The following is a 17,268-nucleotide window of genomic DNA, read 5'->3' as shown; positions in this document are numbered from 1 at the left end:
AATATGTTTTAGCAACTTACACAAATAGTGAAACAAGAAGAGGTTGCATAAATTGGGACTATCTTAAAGATGAAGTACAGGTAGTTCAGACATTAAAATTGTCCACTAATAAAAAGCAGACACTATCATAGATTTAAAAATTGTAATGCTATTTATTAGTCAGTGTAACATACAAAAGAGACTACTCTACTTCTTCAGATAAGTTTAACAGATTTACATGCTTAAAATATTTTTAAGAGAATTTTTTTTAAAAATAATAAAAGATTACCGCATGATCTCTCAGTCATGTTAGATTAAATTTAATTGCTTGGCTATCAGATTAATCTAATACCGGTGTAATATATTTCTTGATTAGAAATTATCTATATTCATATTTATAAAACAAATTTTAGTAAATGTTGAATTATTAAAATAACTATTCAACTTCCATGAGCCAATACTAATTCCAAAATTTTAATTGTTCATTAATATTATCAGTGTTTTTATATTACCCATAATTTCACAAGTGTAAGAAATTTGAATTTTTATTATTATTATTAATTTTTAATAATGTAAAAGTCAGTTGTTTTTGAAAAGGTGCAATTATTTGTTTGTTTTTTAAATAAGATCTCTACAGTTTGACTTTAGTTTATCATATCTGTAAGTATTTTATTTTGTATTGTCTATATGTCATACGTAAGTAGAACATTTCACCACATTTAATTTTATGTACACTTCGGTTTATTATAAATCTTACTATTGTCAGATTTGTTTTAATAAATAATTTTATTTGTTCATTTATTTAATGTTTTATAGAAAATAACTGTTTCTTGAATATTTTAGTAGCATTTATTAGTTACAGACGTGTAATATTTATTATATAATCTTTATAGAGTTGTAAATTATGCATTCAATTTTCATGTTTAAATATATTTTTACTTATTATTTTATTTATACTGTTCTTAAACATTTACAAATTACTATGTATTTTATTAGATTAATTTCTTTAGTAAATTCACTGTTATAAACTGAGTAATTTAGAGCTCTAATGGTCATACTGTTGTTATCAGTTGCTATTTTTCAATAGTAAAAATGTATTGATTTCTTGTTCATCACTATAATTAGAATTAATGATCTTTTATGAAGTATTAATTTTTATTTGTTTCTACTTTTTTGTAGTGGCACTATTCTGTTATTTCTATCTGTTTTCTATATGCACATCCTACTTTTATAAAGGTACTAATATTATTTAATTACCATATTACTGATATTACCTTACATCTGTCGTATTTAGTGCCTCAATAATATCGGCTTTGGTAAGCTTCTTTATTCTATCTCTGTCATAATTCCAAAATTCTAAAATACTCCTTTCAAAACACGCAGTTGGAAAACTTTCCACTATTTTGCAGAACATACCAGTACTTAGATGAACAGTTGGATCAAATTCTGAAGATGGAACATCGAATGCTCCAAATAAACCACCTTCACCTCCAAATAAATCATTAATACCACGACGTAATCTTGTATTTACATCCACGACAGGAATCCTTTACAACAGAGAAATAATAAAATTATAATTTTAAATAAAGTTTGAATTATTAGTTTTATACGATGATGAAAATTTAACCCGCAAATAATTATCATTAGTTATTATAGAAATTACTATTTCTATACAACATAAAATTGTTGTATAGAAATAACTATTTTTCAATATATAACTCTTTATTAACTGTAATATAGTGATCTGGAAGCATCTTATATTAAATTTAAAAAAGGTTACTCATAAAATCAACACTAAACAGCTTCAAATATTTTAAATGCTTTTTCATTTATCCCAAGAGAACGCAAACAGAATAAATTGAAAGTATTAGCCGTAACAAAATTTTCAGTTTACTAATACTATTTATAATTAATTTATCACCGATACAATGAGAGAATATATAAGTGTTGAAAGAAGCAGATAAGATCACAAACATTCAACAAAGAGTGAGTAGGTACTCTCACCCTTTGAATATAAAAAAGTCAGTTTCCACTCCGTTTTACCTGGAATCCTAGATACGCTTAAAAATTTCTCAAGTCTCAAATTATTTGCAGGTAATCTAAATAATTAACAACATTTCTAAGCAGGCACTGCCTAATACAAATACAGATGAGGTACAAGATTTAAAACCAGTTAAATGCATAACACTATTCTCCAGAATTACCGTATTTATTCGAGTACCCCCCGCACTTTTTTTCTTGGAATTGGAGAGAGAAAATAAGAGTGCGGGGCTTACTTGAAACATAGCCTTTGGTCAGGATAATCTATGTAAAGTAAACGTTTTCTTAGAAGTACCTAAATTCAATCACATAAATATAGTTACATTAGGCTTTCGTTTATCAATACCAGATGCCGCTTACACAGAATCCATCCTTAATTATTAACATCCTGTTCATATTATCGATAGAAACGAAGTTACGGTATTTTTATAAAACTGATTCATTCTGTATAGGCTGCATCCGGTTCTAATGACACAACAGTATCAGTTACCCATCGTCGTCTTGTCTATTCACCATGGTCATTGTACTGTTTGTATATGTGGACGGTTATGTGCATTTTATCTGTTTAGTTTATCTTGTAAAGTTTAATACGGTGATTTAATTTATTTACAGTATTAAAATGAGTACAAAAGGACAGTGTCTACGATCTTTTACAGTAAATGAAAAACTGTGACTTATAGAAGACGCTGAAAAATTGGAAATCGGGCGGCAGGAAGAAAATTTGACGTACATGAAAGCTGCATTCGAGACTGGCGTAAGAAGAAACAACTTCTGGTGAAAGTCACTGGTAATAAAGGCCTTTTCGTGGCTTAAAACCAAAATACTCAGACATAGAAAAAAAATTGTACGACTTTGTTATGGAAAAAAGGAAATGCGGTTATGCTGTCATGACAGAAATGTGTCAATTATATGCTCGTGAAATCGCTAAATCATTGAAAAAAGTTGATTTTAAAGCAAGCCGTGGATGGATAACACGATTTTTTTCACGAAATGATTTGTCAACAAGACGAAAGACGACTGAACGTCTGAAAGTCATTCTGAACGAATTCCAAACGCTTATGAACAAAAAATCTTACACTTTCACAAATACATAATAAATCTTAGAAAAGATAAAGGCTATTTGCCATCTCAAATAGGAAACGCTGATCAAACCCCCGTATATTTTGAAATGCCATTTGACAAAACCGTAAACAAAAAAGGTAAAAATGTGTTACGATTCGCACTGGTGGTAATGAAAAACAAAGGTGTAGTGTTATGCTTTGCATTACTTCTGATGGATCAAAATTACCTCCGTATACTGTCTTTAAAAGAAAAACTCTTCCTACCGTACAGGTAAATGGAGTTATTATCAGAGCACGGGAATCAGGTTGGATGGACGAAACCTTAATTTTAGATCGGATCAGGTGTGTATGGCAAAAGCGGTCAGGAGATTTACTTAATAAAAAAAATACCGGTATGCTAGTAATGGATAGTTATCGGGGACATAGGATTGATAAAGTGAAAGACATTTTAAAAAAGGGTATGACAAACCAAGTAATATTCCAGGCGGATCGACATCTCTATTGCAACCACTAGATGTTTGCATTAAAACAACTGTACAGTAAATGGATGGCTGATGAAAATTTGTTTCTCACGCCTACAAGAAGAATCAAATGCCCAGATTTTAATCGGATTTGTGTTTGGATAAAAGATGCTTGGGAAGGTATTTCCACGGAATTAGTAACGAAAAGTTTAAAAAAATGCGGAATATCTAATGAACTTGATGGTAGTGAAGACGATCACGTTTGACAGAGCGACGTGGAGATTACCGGCAACTCTTCTACAAACATTGACAGTGATTAATTAAAAATAAAATCCCATATTAAGAAGTGTATTGAAATGATCCTTTTCAACATGATACTTTCTTTTCGTTTTACTGGCCTACTGATTCTGAACTAAACTAGTTCTTAGGGTAATTAATTATTAATGTAATATTAATATTGTAATTTAAATGAGCAAATAAAATGCTTTACTTTCTGAATATTTTCGTATTTTTTTATCATATCTGTTACATTTAAAAAGACCGGTATATACTCGATTTTTTTTTAGATTTTCGGTCCGGAAAATCGACGTGCGGGGCTTATTTGAGGGCGGGGGGTACTCGAATAAATACGGTAATCTGTCTGAGCAGTTTACAAAATTAAGCTGTATACATCCACACACCACAAAAAATTTTGAAGGTGAGGGTTTACCTTAAGATTTTTTATTAATGGCTCTTTTATACCTGAAAAAAAAACAATTTTTTGCAACATATATTTGTCCTTGTCTGTACATTACTGATCAGTAATAACTTCCTCTATCCTCGGAAAGATAACTAATTTTCCAGGAGACTATGGAAAGAACAGATAATCACAGCCGAACAGGCCCTGAGGTATTACTTTGGGTAGAGGTTCCTTGCCTCATTTCTGTGGATGAATTGTCCCTTTATCCCCAACCATCTCTTCTTTTATCCAATCCTTCCCTCACCAGTAGTTTTGTGTAGGGTTTTGGATGTTACACATTGGATACCCAACAGGACACATAGGGCTGGCACTGCCTACATCTGGGGACTCTGTTTCCTAATGAAAAAAAATAGTTGGGCTTTTTTCTTACAAAAATTCAAATCTGAAGCTGAGGGGCTTATTGGCCTACTAATCCTTTGTAAAACAATAAATAAAGTTTAAAATTATACGTATGATTTTTTTTTTAAATACTTTTTTTCAGAGTGCACTGGGAAAATTTTAACGGTAACTTTTGTGACTATAATCTCAAAATTATGTTCTTAATTGTACCACAAAAAAAAAAAATTAAATCACAGACAGAAATTAAGGTACAAAGCTGAAACTATTGCATTTATAGACATGTTAGTGCTTTACCTAGTTTAACTAAACCCAAATTTTTATAAAATTTGAAAGTTTAGCAAAACTTCATGAATGTAATAATTTAATTTGGAATTAGTAATATTTTTAAATTTGGAAAATTTTATAATGCGATGAATATTTTAAAGTAAAAATCTTTACAGTACTTTTTTAGAGGAAAAAACAAAGCATTAAAAAAATATTCAAGGATTCATTAACAAACCAAGTAATATCGTCTAAATGAATAAGCATGATACTTCAAGATCACAAGACATTAAGTAAATATCATTAAGACATAGCTTACATATATTGCTCAAATTTTATGAGCAACATTTTATAACTTTTAATAGTAGGCTAAACAATTGTTAATAGGCATATAATTGAGCGATTCCTACTAACTAACCTAAACTATAGTTTAGTGGTGAGCATGATTGTACTTCTTTAGAATAATGCCATAAAAAGGCGCAGGTTGAAACTTAGGGGGCTTTTATTTTTTAATATAAATGTACGCTGTTACTTTTATTATTATAATTACTATAACATGTTAAAAGATTCTTTTTTACTTTATATTATTATACACTTCTTGATAAAACAAATTCCTGAGCTGAAAATTGTATCATACAAATATTAGATAATGCATTGTTTTTAGTCAAAACTTTCAATTCCAGTTCTCTTGAAAATGGTATTATATACAAAAAGTAATAAGAATAAAATTTACCCCTACACAAAAAAAAAATAGTTTTTACCACCATTAGGGCAGAACCCCACAAATTTTCCCACACATGGCAATATGCAAAATTACATCATCGGATACCGGTGTTCTTTGGTGGTTGGGTTTCAATTAACCACACATCTCAGAAATGGTCGATCTGAGACTGTACAAAACTACACTTCACTTACACTCATACATATCATCCTCATTCATCCTCCAAAGTAATACCTGACGGTGATTCCTGAAGGACAAACAGAAAAAAATCCCTAAAACAGATTTTCCAATAAAATGAAATTTTTGTTCATTACATAAATTAACATAAAAAGTAATAATAATAATAAAAAAGAACAATTTTTAAATGAAAGAAAAAAGTAATAAGAAAACTGACCTAAAACAAACATCACTGATAGTAATGTTGTTAAGTTCACTTCTAACAACTTTCTGTCGAATATCCAGCAGCTAAAAAAAAAGATAATAATAATAGTAAATACATCGCACAAAAAAAACATTTATAATAGACTAAACATTGAAATATTAATAACAAAAACATCTAAGTTTTTTTCATTACATCAATGGAATTAATAACTATGATGAAAAAAAATGTTAAGAATAGACTTGTGTGAATTTAACACAATAAAAATCTGTGAAATTATTCAAGAAGTAAGGATATTACACACACACACACATATATAAAAAAGTCTCAAGTTACAGCATTTCACTGTGCTGAAATTCTTCGTTTCTTTTATGTTGGATGAGGGTATCCATCATGAAAAAAGTACAAACAAATTTTCATGCGACTAACAATGCAAGCAGATATATCTATATGAATGATATTGTAACAAGACCGGTAGAGCGTGGCTGAATAACGGATTCCTACCAATTATTATGAAAGTAATAGAAAATATAATAATTTGAGGAATCCAGAAAGGGACAAAAGGGTTCCCTTTTTGTAAGGTAACAGGTCCGTTTAGCAATCGTCTTTTGTTATACTGCCCGCTGACATACAATGAACAAATATTACTACCGTAGAAAAGTCACCGGACCAAGTCTGGAATGCAGTGGGAACAAAAGCCTCTGTCGATTGTTCTCACGCTTCGAGTTGGGTCCGGTCCAGCAGGTAAAGAAGACAGGAGTATAAATATCTCAGGGAATCCATTTATGAGTCACTTGTGCGAAGTCCAGAGAGACGTTACAACGTCAGTTCTGCAAGAAGAGGCTGCGAGATGGTAGTTGTGTGAGTTCGGCGGAGTTCTGCGAACCAGTTCAACGAGGAGAGTTGTGCGAGGTGTGAGTCTGCGAGACGTCAGTCAGCGAGAGCATTCTGCGGAGAGGACAGTGAAGGAGTTAATTTCCAGTGTAAATTAAGTTAAGTTAATTAATAGGCAACAGAGAAGAGCCAATTTGCAACTACTGCAACGAGATAGATGATGCTGAGCACACCTTTTTTGAGTGCAATAAGTGGGACACACTTAGACATAGTAAGGCACTCACAGGTATAACTCCAGAGACAACAATAGACTACATGCTAAGAAGCGAGTCAAACTGGAATAATTTTGCTAGTTTTGTTAGACAAGTTGTTCTACAGAAATACTTCGATGGGAGAAGACAAGGTGTTGGCTAGAATAGGACTGGGTGGACAGCCTTGCTGGTAAGGTCCAGCATGCTGCGGTGTGTTGGCACTGATGAGCCACCAAGGACTCCACGGGTAACAGTCAGGCAACAGCACACTGAATACTGAAGGGACCCGGTACCGCGTCGCGGCGAACTGGGTCTGGCGTGGTGTAATAATGTGGTGTATTAGTATTGCCCTTTTGGGTCCCCAAGGGGGCAATATTGATAAAGAACTCTCAAAAAGAGCTAACCGGTAGGCCGACCTGCCTTGCCGGTATATAGCCGGTAGGTGGGGAGGCCTATTTGAGTTTAAAGACACTCCCCTGGGCGGCGTAATACCAATAAGTCTGTCCGGCCCAGGGGAGCTGAGAGAAAAAAAAAAAAAAAAGTGTAAATTAAGTTCGATACGATTAAGGTGACGCCACGAGTAATTCCAGTAAACAAGAAATACTATCGGTGAGTTGCCGTAAAACTATAAGTGAAAGAAACAATGTACTAAATTTCACTCATAAGCTGTTAGGGTAGTTTTATTTGTGGACAGCAAAGGTATTTGTCAGTGAAAGAACTTTATACTTGTCTTATCTAATGTACTATTATTTGTTAATGCAAGACTAGTAGTTAAAAGGGTTAAGACTAGCGGGTATGATACATCTTTTGTTAACGGGTCTGAATTCTGGTTTTCTATTTATCTACCTGGAATAAATCCTATTTTAAATTCTGTTTCGTATAAAATCTTTATTTCTTATTATCACTGAAATTTATGATTATTTGTTTGTTACAGACATGTAACATGTTTAATCATATTATCTAATGGATTTTGTAATGCCATAATTATTCTAATTATTAATGTGAGATTTTTTTTGTCTATTATTATTACTATTGACATTTATGACTATTTGATGTGTAACATTATGATGTTTACTGTTTTGATTATGTTTTGTATTAATTCTTTGATTATTGTCGCTTATTATTATTTATCAATACTGATTGGTCTTGTTTTAATAATGTTTGTAAACCATTAAACTGTAATTATATAAACATTCTAAATTGTCAATCTCTCAATATCCTATTCGAGCCGCGAACACGCGACAATGCAGTTTAATAAAAAATAAGCTTTATACAGTTTGGACTGTCTGGTCCTTTAGACTGACATGCGTGAGTCTGCTCTTTGACTGTGGCTTGGTCCTACATCAGATATGTCCAACCCACAGCCCAGTTGTTCCTTTTGTGTGACCCTTATAGATTTCACATAGATACTTTTTTATGCATTAAAAAAATCTAACAAAAATTATAATACATTTTATACAAGTAATTGAACATCTATGTATACTGGCTATGGCTGCTTAACAGGTTAATACAGTTTTCACAGCTATTTTTTGTTTTAAACTATTTACAACATTCACAGAAGGCTCTAAGAGTCTTAAGTTTTTTTTAAATTATGACGCTAAAGATACACACACCCTAAAAGATTTTTATTTTAAAAATAATATGATTTAAAAATAAAATACATATGTTTTAAATTTAAAAAAAATATGTTAGAAACAAAATATAAATAAATTTAGTTAAATTTGGGGAATTTGATATAAAAAAACATTAAAAAATAAAACTTTTTGATTTTTTGAAAAATATTGTTTTATTACACTGAAAACTGTATAAATAAGATTATAAGTAAGTTAAATAACTTACTTATAACCCTTTATACCTCTTATCTACAGGGCACGTGACTCGCTTCATATTCCTAGTATTTAATTGGCCCGGTAACGATTTTGGGTTGGACATAGTCGTCCTAGATCAAATTTACCCTTGACCTATCATAGAGCTAATATTTTTATAGTGGATTGTTATGAAAGCCAGTCACGGTCAAATTTCAGATTCTTATTTAAAATAACCTCATGTGAGAAAAATGTGAAGTCAATGTTACTTTTAATGGATGAAATATCTTGCTGTGCAATCGGTATTGGTTATTGATTTTTATGTTATGAGTGCAAAACCGGTCAGTTGGACCATAGTAGAAATTTTTGTCTGTCACAGTCATATTCTTACTGACAGTCTAACCTAGGTTAAGACTTATAAAAAAACTATGTAATTAAGCAGTATGGTTAAGCAGCAACTAACTGAGCCAACAATATAGGCTAATATCACAGGTTTATATTAGATCACCATGTCGCAAAGTATCTGTATAAGTTATTACTTAATTTGGGATTGAGGCCTCTTCACAAAGGACAGAAGCTTCAGTTAATAATCTAGCGATGATAGTTTAACAATAATCCCATTGAGCAACTTCATACAGTCCAACTTATAGTCTGAATACTTTTCCAATAGTAACAAAAGATCAGCTTTCTCCCTGATATTGAAACTCCAGGGTATAATTTTTGGCTTCCTAAGCAGTACAGCATTCATACATGAAATGGTGATTTGACTGGATTATCACTTAGCAGGTGTATGAATCATGAATTTCTAGGGAAAATTTCTTTAAATATAGGGTAAAATTGTCACGTCTGGTTATAGCCTAAGCTACCATTTCCCTTTATAAATATTAGTCATACTATTATCTTAATTATGGTATGATTTCTAATATGGACTGTTTCTTAGATAAGACAGTAGTCATTCTGCTATGCTTCTAAAGTGATGGTTGAAACATTTTCTTTTGGACAGCGTAGAACGATTCAATAGAAATTATAGCACCGGCACCAGCCATAACAAATATATCATTTGGAGATCAAAGTCCAATACGGGGAGCTGCACCAAGAAGTAATGTAACTGACACTAGCCAGTGATATCACTAGTACCACGGCATCAGTCAGGAGTATTGTTGATGTCAATTCTTTCCTCAGCCAGTACTTCTCTGAACAGGAGCCCCATACCAAACACCTTCCTTACCCTTCCCAATCTCTTTGTAGTGCATTACACATTTACTATCAATTCAGCAGAGGAAGAACCCTTCCCAATATTGCAGTAGCTCTATAGGAGTGTGTTTTAATACACAGGTGCATAAAATTATTGCATACAATAATATTACCTCACTTCAGATCCAACCTATACACCAGTACTACAGGGTAGGACATTATGCACTTTTACAAATGCAAAAATTTATGGAATCATTCTGACATTTCCTATCAATAGGCTTTGTTAGATAACATATTCTCTTCAATTTATGCATTACCTGTAAAACCTGTGTGCATTATTAGTATCAACCTCTTTAATGAAGCTCTGTTGACCTGAATTTTGGGAGATGTTTATAACAATATGTTTTTTGATTGACTACTCAAGAAGCAACTTGTAAAATATTTACAATAGGCTGACTGATTTTTAACTGCTACCTTATCCTAATCCCTTCCTTCATCACTTGGCTGGTAAACAGTACTCACCAAGGGTCTCCTGGAACAATCTGACAAGCAGTGAAAGTCTAAACTGGTCGCTCACTAGTGGCCTCCTGATCATAACTTTTATCTCCATCCAGTACAGTTTATGCACTACTGGAAAGCAATCCATTGCATGCTTCTCTGTCACATAAGGAAGTAAAGCCTTACGATACGCTAGAGCAGTTTTGCTCACGGGAGGAGCAGGAATTATAATATCTATTTTCTTGATACATCTTTGTGGGCATACTTGTTTACCATACCAACCAGGATTGAACACTGAGCAGAAATGATTTTATTTCTGACTTGTAAAACATGTGAATCACACACCACAGCCCTTCTAAATTTCTGTAAGCAACAGTTTAAGATTAAACTGTTAAATACAGTAGCACATGACACAATAACAAGATAGTAACAAGCATTGTTATCAGCTCTAATGTCTTGTCCAATAAATCATTTTGATTCAGAATTCATCATCACATACTATAAACAAAACATGTTATTTGTAATACAAAATATAAGCCATTGCACAGAGAACACTGAAAAAAATATTAACCAACTGAAACATGCATTGGAAAGATCAACCTCTCTAAATTAACACAACTGACTAGTAAACCTTTCCATTAGATTGATGGAATGTCTTTTGGATTGATGGAAAATATTACCTTTAAAAGTACGCTTGGTTGTAAAACATCGTCTGCAGTTAACAATACGTACTGTACTCTATAACCTTCTCCAAATTCACTCATAAGCCACTCAGTGTTATGCGCAAAATCTGAATCTGGAGGTATCCATAATTTCAATGGATGCTTCTCTTGATGAAATCGAAATAAACCAAGACAAAATAATACTGTAAGTAAAATTGAACCGATAATAAATTTCCACGGATGATTTCCAACAGCACAGCCATAACTACACAAAAAAAAACAAAAAATATAACAATATATCATTTTAATGATACATTGAATACTGAATATTTAACAGAAAACAAGGTGCAGGAGATTAAACAAAAAAATTATTTTATTTATCATACAAACCCCACTGAAATCATACAGAATTTCCTGTAGCCTATTTTCTTAACATAAACACAAAGATATAAACGTAATTAATTTTTTACTTTCCTGGCACCATAGCTCTAGAGCTATGCTGCAAAAAGGAAAGTATGGTAATCAGTCAAAAAATAGGGTATGGGTTTTTCTTGACAATTTATGACCCAGGAACCCTAAAAACCATAAAAAGTGAAAAAATGGGAGGTAATACTTGTACATATGTTGATGTGTTTGAAGCTTGTTAACGTTTCACTGGATAAAACAATTTTGATGAAATCTTGTAAAGAGACTCGTGCGTATGGGGCAAATTGTTGGTAAAATTTTAGGGTCAGTATCTTCAGGTGGTAAGGTAAATAGTTTTTTGGTGTCCATTTTCTCAAAATTTTGCAAACATAACCCCACTTTATATTAAGCTCAGAACATGTATGCATGCTTATGTTACCATTTTTTTTTTAAATGTTGTCCCAAAATCCCCGTCCCAAAAATCGAAAAAGCTATCTTTTTATTTAATGCATATTTTTTAAACAGATCTTTTTTGTCTTCCTAGGCATAGTAGTAGTGCAAGTGACCCAAAAATATACTTTGGAGGCAATATTGGGAGTAGGGGAGCTGATCAAAGTTTAAAAATCACTTTTTGAATTTTTTAAATCTTTTCGGTTTATTTAAACTTTTAATAATAATATTACAATAAAATTTTATTATATTCACCCCCACCCCAGAAATCTTAGATAACTTTTTATTGGTTGTATATTTTTCAGTGGATTTTTTTAAAATATCTTCCATTTAATATAGTAAACAGAGAAAAATAAAAAACAAATTTTGGAGTGAAAGAGCAAAGAAAATTAAAAAATGCTGATTTTTAAAAACTTTTTAAGCTTTTTTGGTTTATTTAGACATATAATGATAATTTTACAATAAAACTTCATCATAAATTACCCACCAAAAAGATATCTTAGGTAACTTTTTTCACGTATCATTACTTCTCCGCTATATAAGAGTAAATAACAAATTCCATGCAAGTATTACAACTTTGTTGTCAGCTTTTTTTTTAATCTGAATAAATAGGTAGAAAACAAAAAGTAAAACTATTAGATTTAAAGCAGAAAGTTGAAAAAAACTAATAAGTCAATTTAAGATAGTAATTGTAGAAAGAAAAAAATATATAAAATACAATCACAGCATCAAATATTGTAATGAAGAAAAACAGTACTACTGTGGTTACATGACAAAATTACAATTATCTACAATAAGTTCAAATTAAAGACAAAAATTTTCATTTAAATGAGAAAAATTAGGGGAAATAAACTCAGCTAATCACAATAAACATTTTACAACCACAGTATCTCATTTATCGGAGAATAGTACTGACTATAACTGATTTACAAATAAAAACCAAATTCTTCCTATCAGCCAGTATCATAATTGAGATATTTAATGTACTCAAGATATAGAAGAGGATTTGTGAAATTATGTATATATTATAAAATTAAAAAAATAAAATCAATTTCCCACCCAGATTTTACAAATGAAACATTAAACAAGATTCTAAAATCCTTATTAAGTCTATGGAAGAAGGTAGACCAAATGTTTTACAGGATATGGAATCCAAAGTATCCTCCTCTATGAATCATGAGACCTTGCCGTTGGTGAGGGGGCTTGAGTGCTCAGGGATACAGAGTAGCTGGACCGAAGGTGCAACCATATCGGAGAGGTATCTGTTGAGAGCCAGACTAAGGAATGATTCCTGAAAGAGGGCAGCAGCTCTTTCAGTAGTTGTTAGGGGCGTAAGTCACAATGACTTAAACGGCCATATCAACATCACTCAGTCCTCTGAGTACTGCGCAGCTGAAAGCAATGGAAAACTACAGCTGTTTTTTTTTCCAAGAAAATGTGGCTCTGCATTTTCAAAAGTAATAATGGAGGCGCCTTCCTTGGTAAAATATTCCGGAGGTAAAATAGTCCCCCGTTCAGATCTCCGGGTGGGGACTACTAAGGAAGGGGTCACCAGAAAAGTAAAAAATAACATTCTACGAGTCGGAGCGTGGAATGTTAGAAGCTTAAAAAAGGTTGGTAGGCTAGAGAATTTAAAAAGGGAAATGGATAGGGTAAACGTGGATATAGTAGGTATTAGTGAGGTTCGGTGGGAAGAGGAAGGCGACTTTTGGTCGGGTGACTTTAGAGTAATTAACTCAGCGTCAAATAATGGGCAGGCAGGAGTAGGTTTCGTGATGAACAAGAAAATAGGGAGGAGAGTGGAGTATTTCAAGACGCATAGCGATAGAGTCATTGTAATAAGGATAAATTCAAAACCTAAACCGACAACGATTGTTAACGTCTATATGCCTACAAGCGCCCATGATGATGATGAGGTAGAATGTGTATACGAAGAGATTGATGAAGCAATTAAACACGTAAAAGGAGATGAAAATTTAATAATAGTTGGAGATTGGAATGCAAGCATTGGAAAAGGCAAGGAAGGAAATATAGTGGGTGAATACGGGCTGGGCAAAAGGAATGAAAGAGGGGACCGACTTATAGAGTTTTGCGCGAAGTATAATTTAGTAATTGCCAACACCCAATTTAAAAATCATAATAGAAGAATATACACTTGGAAAAAGCCAGGCGATACTGCAAGGTATCAGATAGATTATATCATGGTTAAGCAAAGATTTAGAAATCAACTCGTGGACTGCAAAACTTACCCTGGAGCAGACATTGATAGCGACCATAATTTGGTGATAATGAAATGTAGATTGGGGTTTAAAAACCTGAAGAAAAGGTGTCAGATGAATCGGTGGAATTTAGAGAAGCTTGAGGAAGAGGAGGTAAAGAAGATTTTTGAGGAGGACATCGCAAGAGGTCTGAGTAAAAAAGATAAGATAGAAAATGTAGAAGAAGAATGGGAGAATATTAAAAAGGAAATTCTTAAATCAGCAGAAGCAAACTTAGGCGGAATAAAGAGAACTGGTAGAAAACCTTGGGTTTCAGACGATATATTGCAGCTGATGGATGAACGTAGAAAATATAAGAATGCTAGTGATGAAGAAAGTAAAAGGAACTATCGGCAATTAAGAAATGCTATAAACAGGAAGTGTAAACTGGCGAAAGAAGAGTGGATTAAAGAAAAGTGTTCAGAAGTGGAAAGAGAAATGAACATTGGTAAAATAGACGGAGCATACAGGAAAGTTAAGGAAAATTTTGGGGTACATAAATTAAAATGTAATAATGTGTTAAACAAAGATGGTACACCTATATATAATACGAAAGGTAAAGTCGATAGATGGGTGGAATATATTGAAGAGTTATACGGAGGAAATGAATTAGAAAATGGTGTTATAGAGGAAGTTGAGGAGGATGAAATGGGAGAAACAATACTGAGATCTGAATTTAAGAGAGCATTAAAAGATTTAAATGGCAGAAAGGCTCCTGGAATAGACAGAATACCTGTAGAATTACTGCGCAGTGCAGGGGAGGAGGCGATTGATAGATTATACAAACTGGTATGTAATATTTATGAAAAAGGGGAATTTCCGTCAGACTTCAAAAAAAGTGTTATAGTAATGATACCAAAGAAATCAGGGGCAGATAAATGTGAAGAATACAGAACAATTAGTTTAACTAGTCATGCATCAAAAATCTTAACTAGAATTCTATACAGAAGAATTGAGAGGAGAGTGGAGGAAGTGTTAGGAGAAGACCAATTTGGTTTCAGGAAAAGTATAGGGACAAGGGAAGCAATCTTATGCCTCAGATTAATAGTAGAAGGAAGATTAAAGAAAAACAAACCAACATACTTGGCGTTTATAGACCTAGAAAAGGCATTCGATAACGTAGACTGGAATAAAATGTTCAGCATTTTAAAAAAATTAGGGTTCAAATACAGAGATAGAAGAACAATTGCTAACATGTACAGGAACCAAACAGCAACAGTAGCAATTGAAGAACATAAGAAAGAAGCCATAATAAGAAAGGGAGTCCGACAAGGATGTTCTCTATCTCCGTTACTTTTTAATCTTTACATGGAACTAGCAGTTAATGATGTTAAAGAACAATTTAGATTCGGAGTAACAGTACAAGGTGAAAAGATAAAGATGCTACGATTTGCTGATGATATAGTAATTCTAGCCGAGAATAAAAAGGATTTAGAAGAAACAATGAACGGCATAGATGAAGTCCTACGCAAGAACTATCGCATGAAAATAAACAAGAACAAAACAAAAGTAATGAAATGTAGGAGAAATAACAAAGATGGACCACTGAATGTGAAAATAGGAGGAGAAAAGATTATGGAGGTAGAAGAATTTTGTTATTTGGGAAGTAGAATTACTAAAGATGGACGAAGCAGGAGCGATATAAAATGCCGAATAGCACAAGCTAAACGAGCCTTCAGTAAGAAATATAAGTTGTTTACATCAAAAATTAATTTAAATGTCAGGAAAAGATTTTTGAAAGTGTATGTTTGGAGTGTCGCTTTATATGGAAGTGAAACGTGGACGATCGGAGTATCTGAGAAGAAAAGGTTAGAAGCTTTTGAAATGTGGTGCTATAGGAGAATGTTAAAAATCAGATGGGTGGATAAAGTGACAAATGAGGAGGTATTGCGGCAAATAGATGAAGAAAGAAGCATTTGGAAAAATATAGTTAAAAGAAGAGACAGACTTATAGGCCACATACTAAGGCATCCTGGAATAGTCGCTTTAATTTTGGAAGGACAGGTAGAAGGGAAAAATTGTGTAGGCAGGCCACGTTTGGAATATGTAAAACAAATTGTTAGGGATGTAGGATGTAGAGGGTATACTGAAATGAAACGACTAGCACTAGATAGGGAATCTTGGAGAGCTGCATCAAACCAGTCAAATGACTGAAGACAAAAAAAAAAAAAAAGGAATCCAAAAATTTATTCTACATTCAACCAGGCTTAATAATGTGGTAATTAAAGTATGGGTTCCAAAACAGGACACATATTTCTGCTGGCCATAAGCAAGAATTCAATAAAACATGTGTAAAACTGAGCACATCTCAATATAAATCATAAAGACTAATTAATTGCGGTTGGAAATGTTCAAATGCAGGTGAAATATGTCTCTTCCTTTTCAGTAGGTACCTGTGAGAGGGTATTATCTCTTATTTCATAGTTATAAAGAATGGATTTCACTTCTTAAAGGACATTTTTCAGTTCATTATTTTAACTCTTAATCCTTTTTTTCAAAACCACTTGACAAGTCTAAACAAACATGTGAGATCGCATTTTAAGAAAGATTTTTCCATTATCTGTAAACATTAAAGAGTAAGAGTACACACAGATCATTCACAAACAATAAAAACAGCAAAGGACTGAGATTAGAATCCTGAGCAGCAACTAAACTATTCTTAGAATAAGATGACCAGTAACTTCATACACACACTGAACATGGCCAGTTAAATAACTTCTCAAATAATCACTAAATCTAAACATCCTAAAATTTCCAAGCGTAGAATTATGGATCAGAATGTCAAAGACCTTGGAGAAATCGATATAAACAACATTTACTTCACCGTTTAAGTCCAAAACCCATAAAGTAAAATTCAGCAAGTCGATAAATGTGAAGTATCTCACAGAAAGCTGTACCGATCAGAAATTTTGAGATAAATAATTAATAAGT

The 17,268-nt window shown here is 32.6% G+C and overlaps 1 protein-coding gene across 1 annotated transcript in view; it reads right to left on the bottom strand.

Annotated features, from left to right (window-relative positions):
• The window catches only part of LOC142323511 (patched domain-containing protein 3-like), a 111,827-nt gene that overhangs the window by 38,956 nt on the left and 55,603 nt on the right, over positions 1-17,268 (bottom strand). The window contains exons 2-4 of the mRNA XM_075363256.1: positions 11,243-11,489; positions 5,996-6,066; positions 1,254-1,526 (exon numbers count right to left, since the gene is read on the bottom strand). Coding sequence (XP_075219371.1) covers positions 1,254-1,526; positions 5,996-6,066; positions 11,243-11,489 — 591 coding nt within the window. The remainder of the gene's footprint in view (positions 1-1,253; positions 1,527-5,995; positions 6,067-11,242; positions 11,490-17,268) is intronic.

The sequence above is a fragment of the Lycorma delicatula genome, chromosome 4, assembly GCF_047948215.1.
Source record: "Lycorma delicatula isolate Av1 chromosome 4, ASM4794821v1, whole genome shotgun sequence".
NCBI classification, from domain to species: Eukaryota; Metazoa; Arthropoda; class Insecta; order Hemiptera; family Fulgoridae; genus Lycorma; species Lycorma delicatula.
This window is presented reverse-complemented; position numbering and strand designations above follow the sequence as displayed.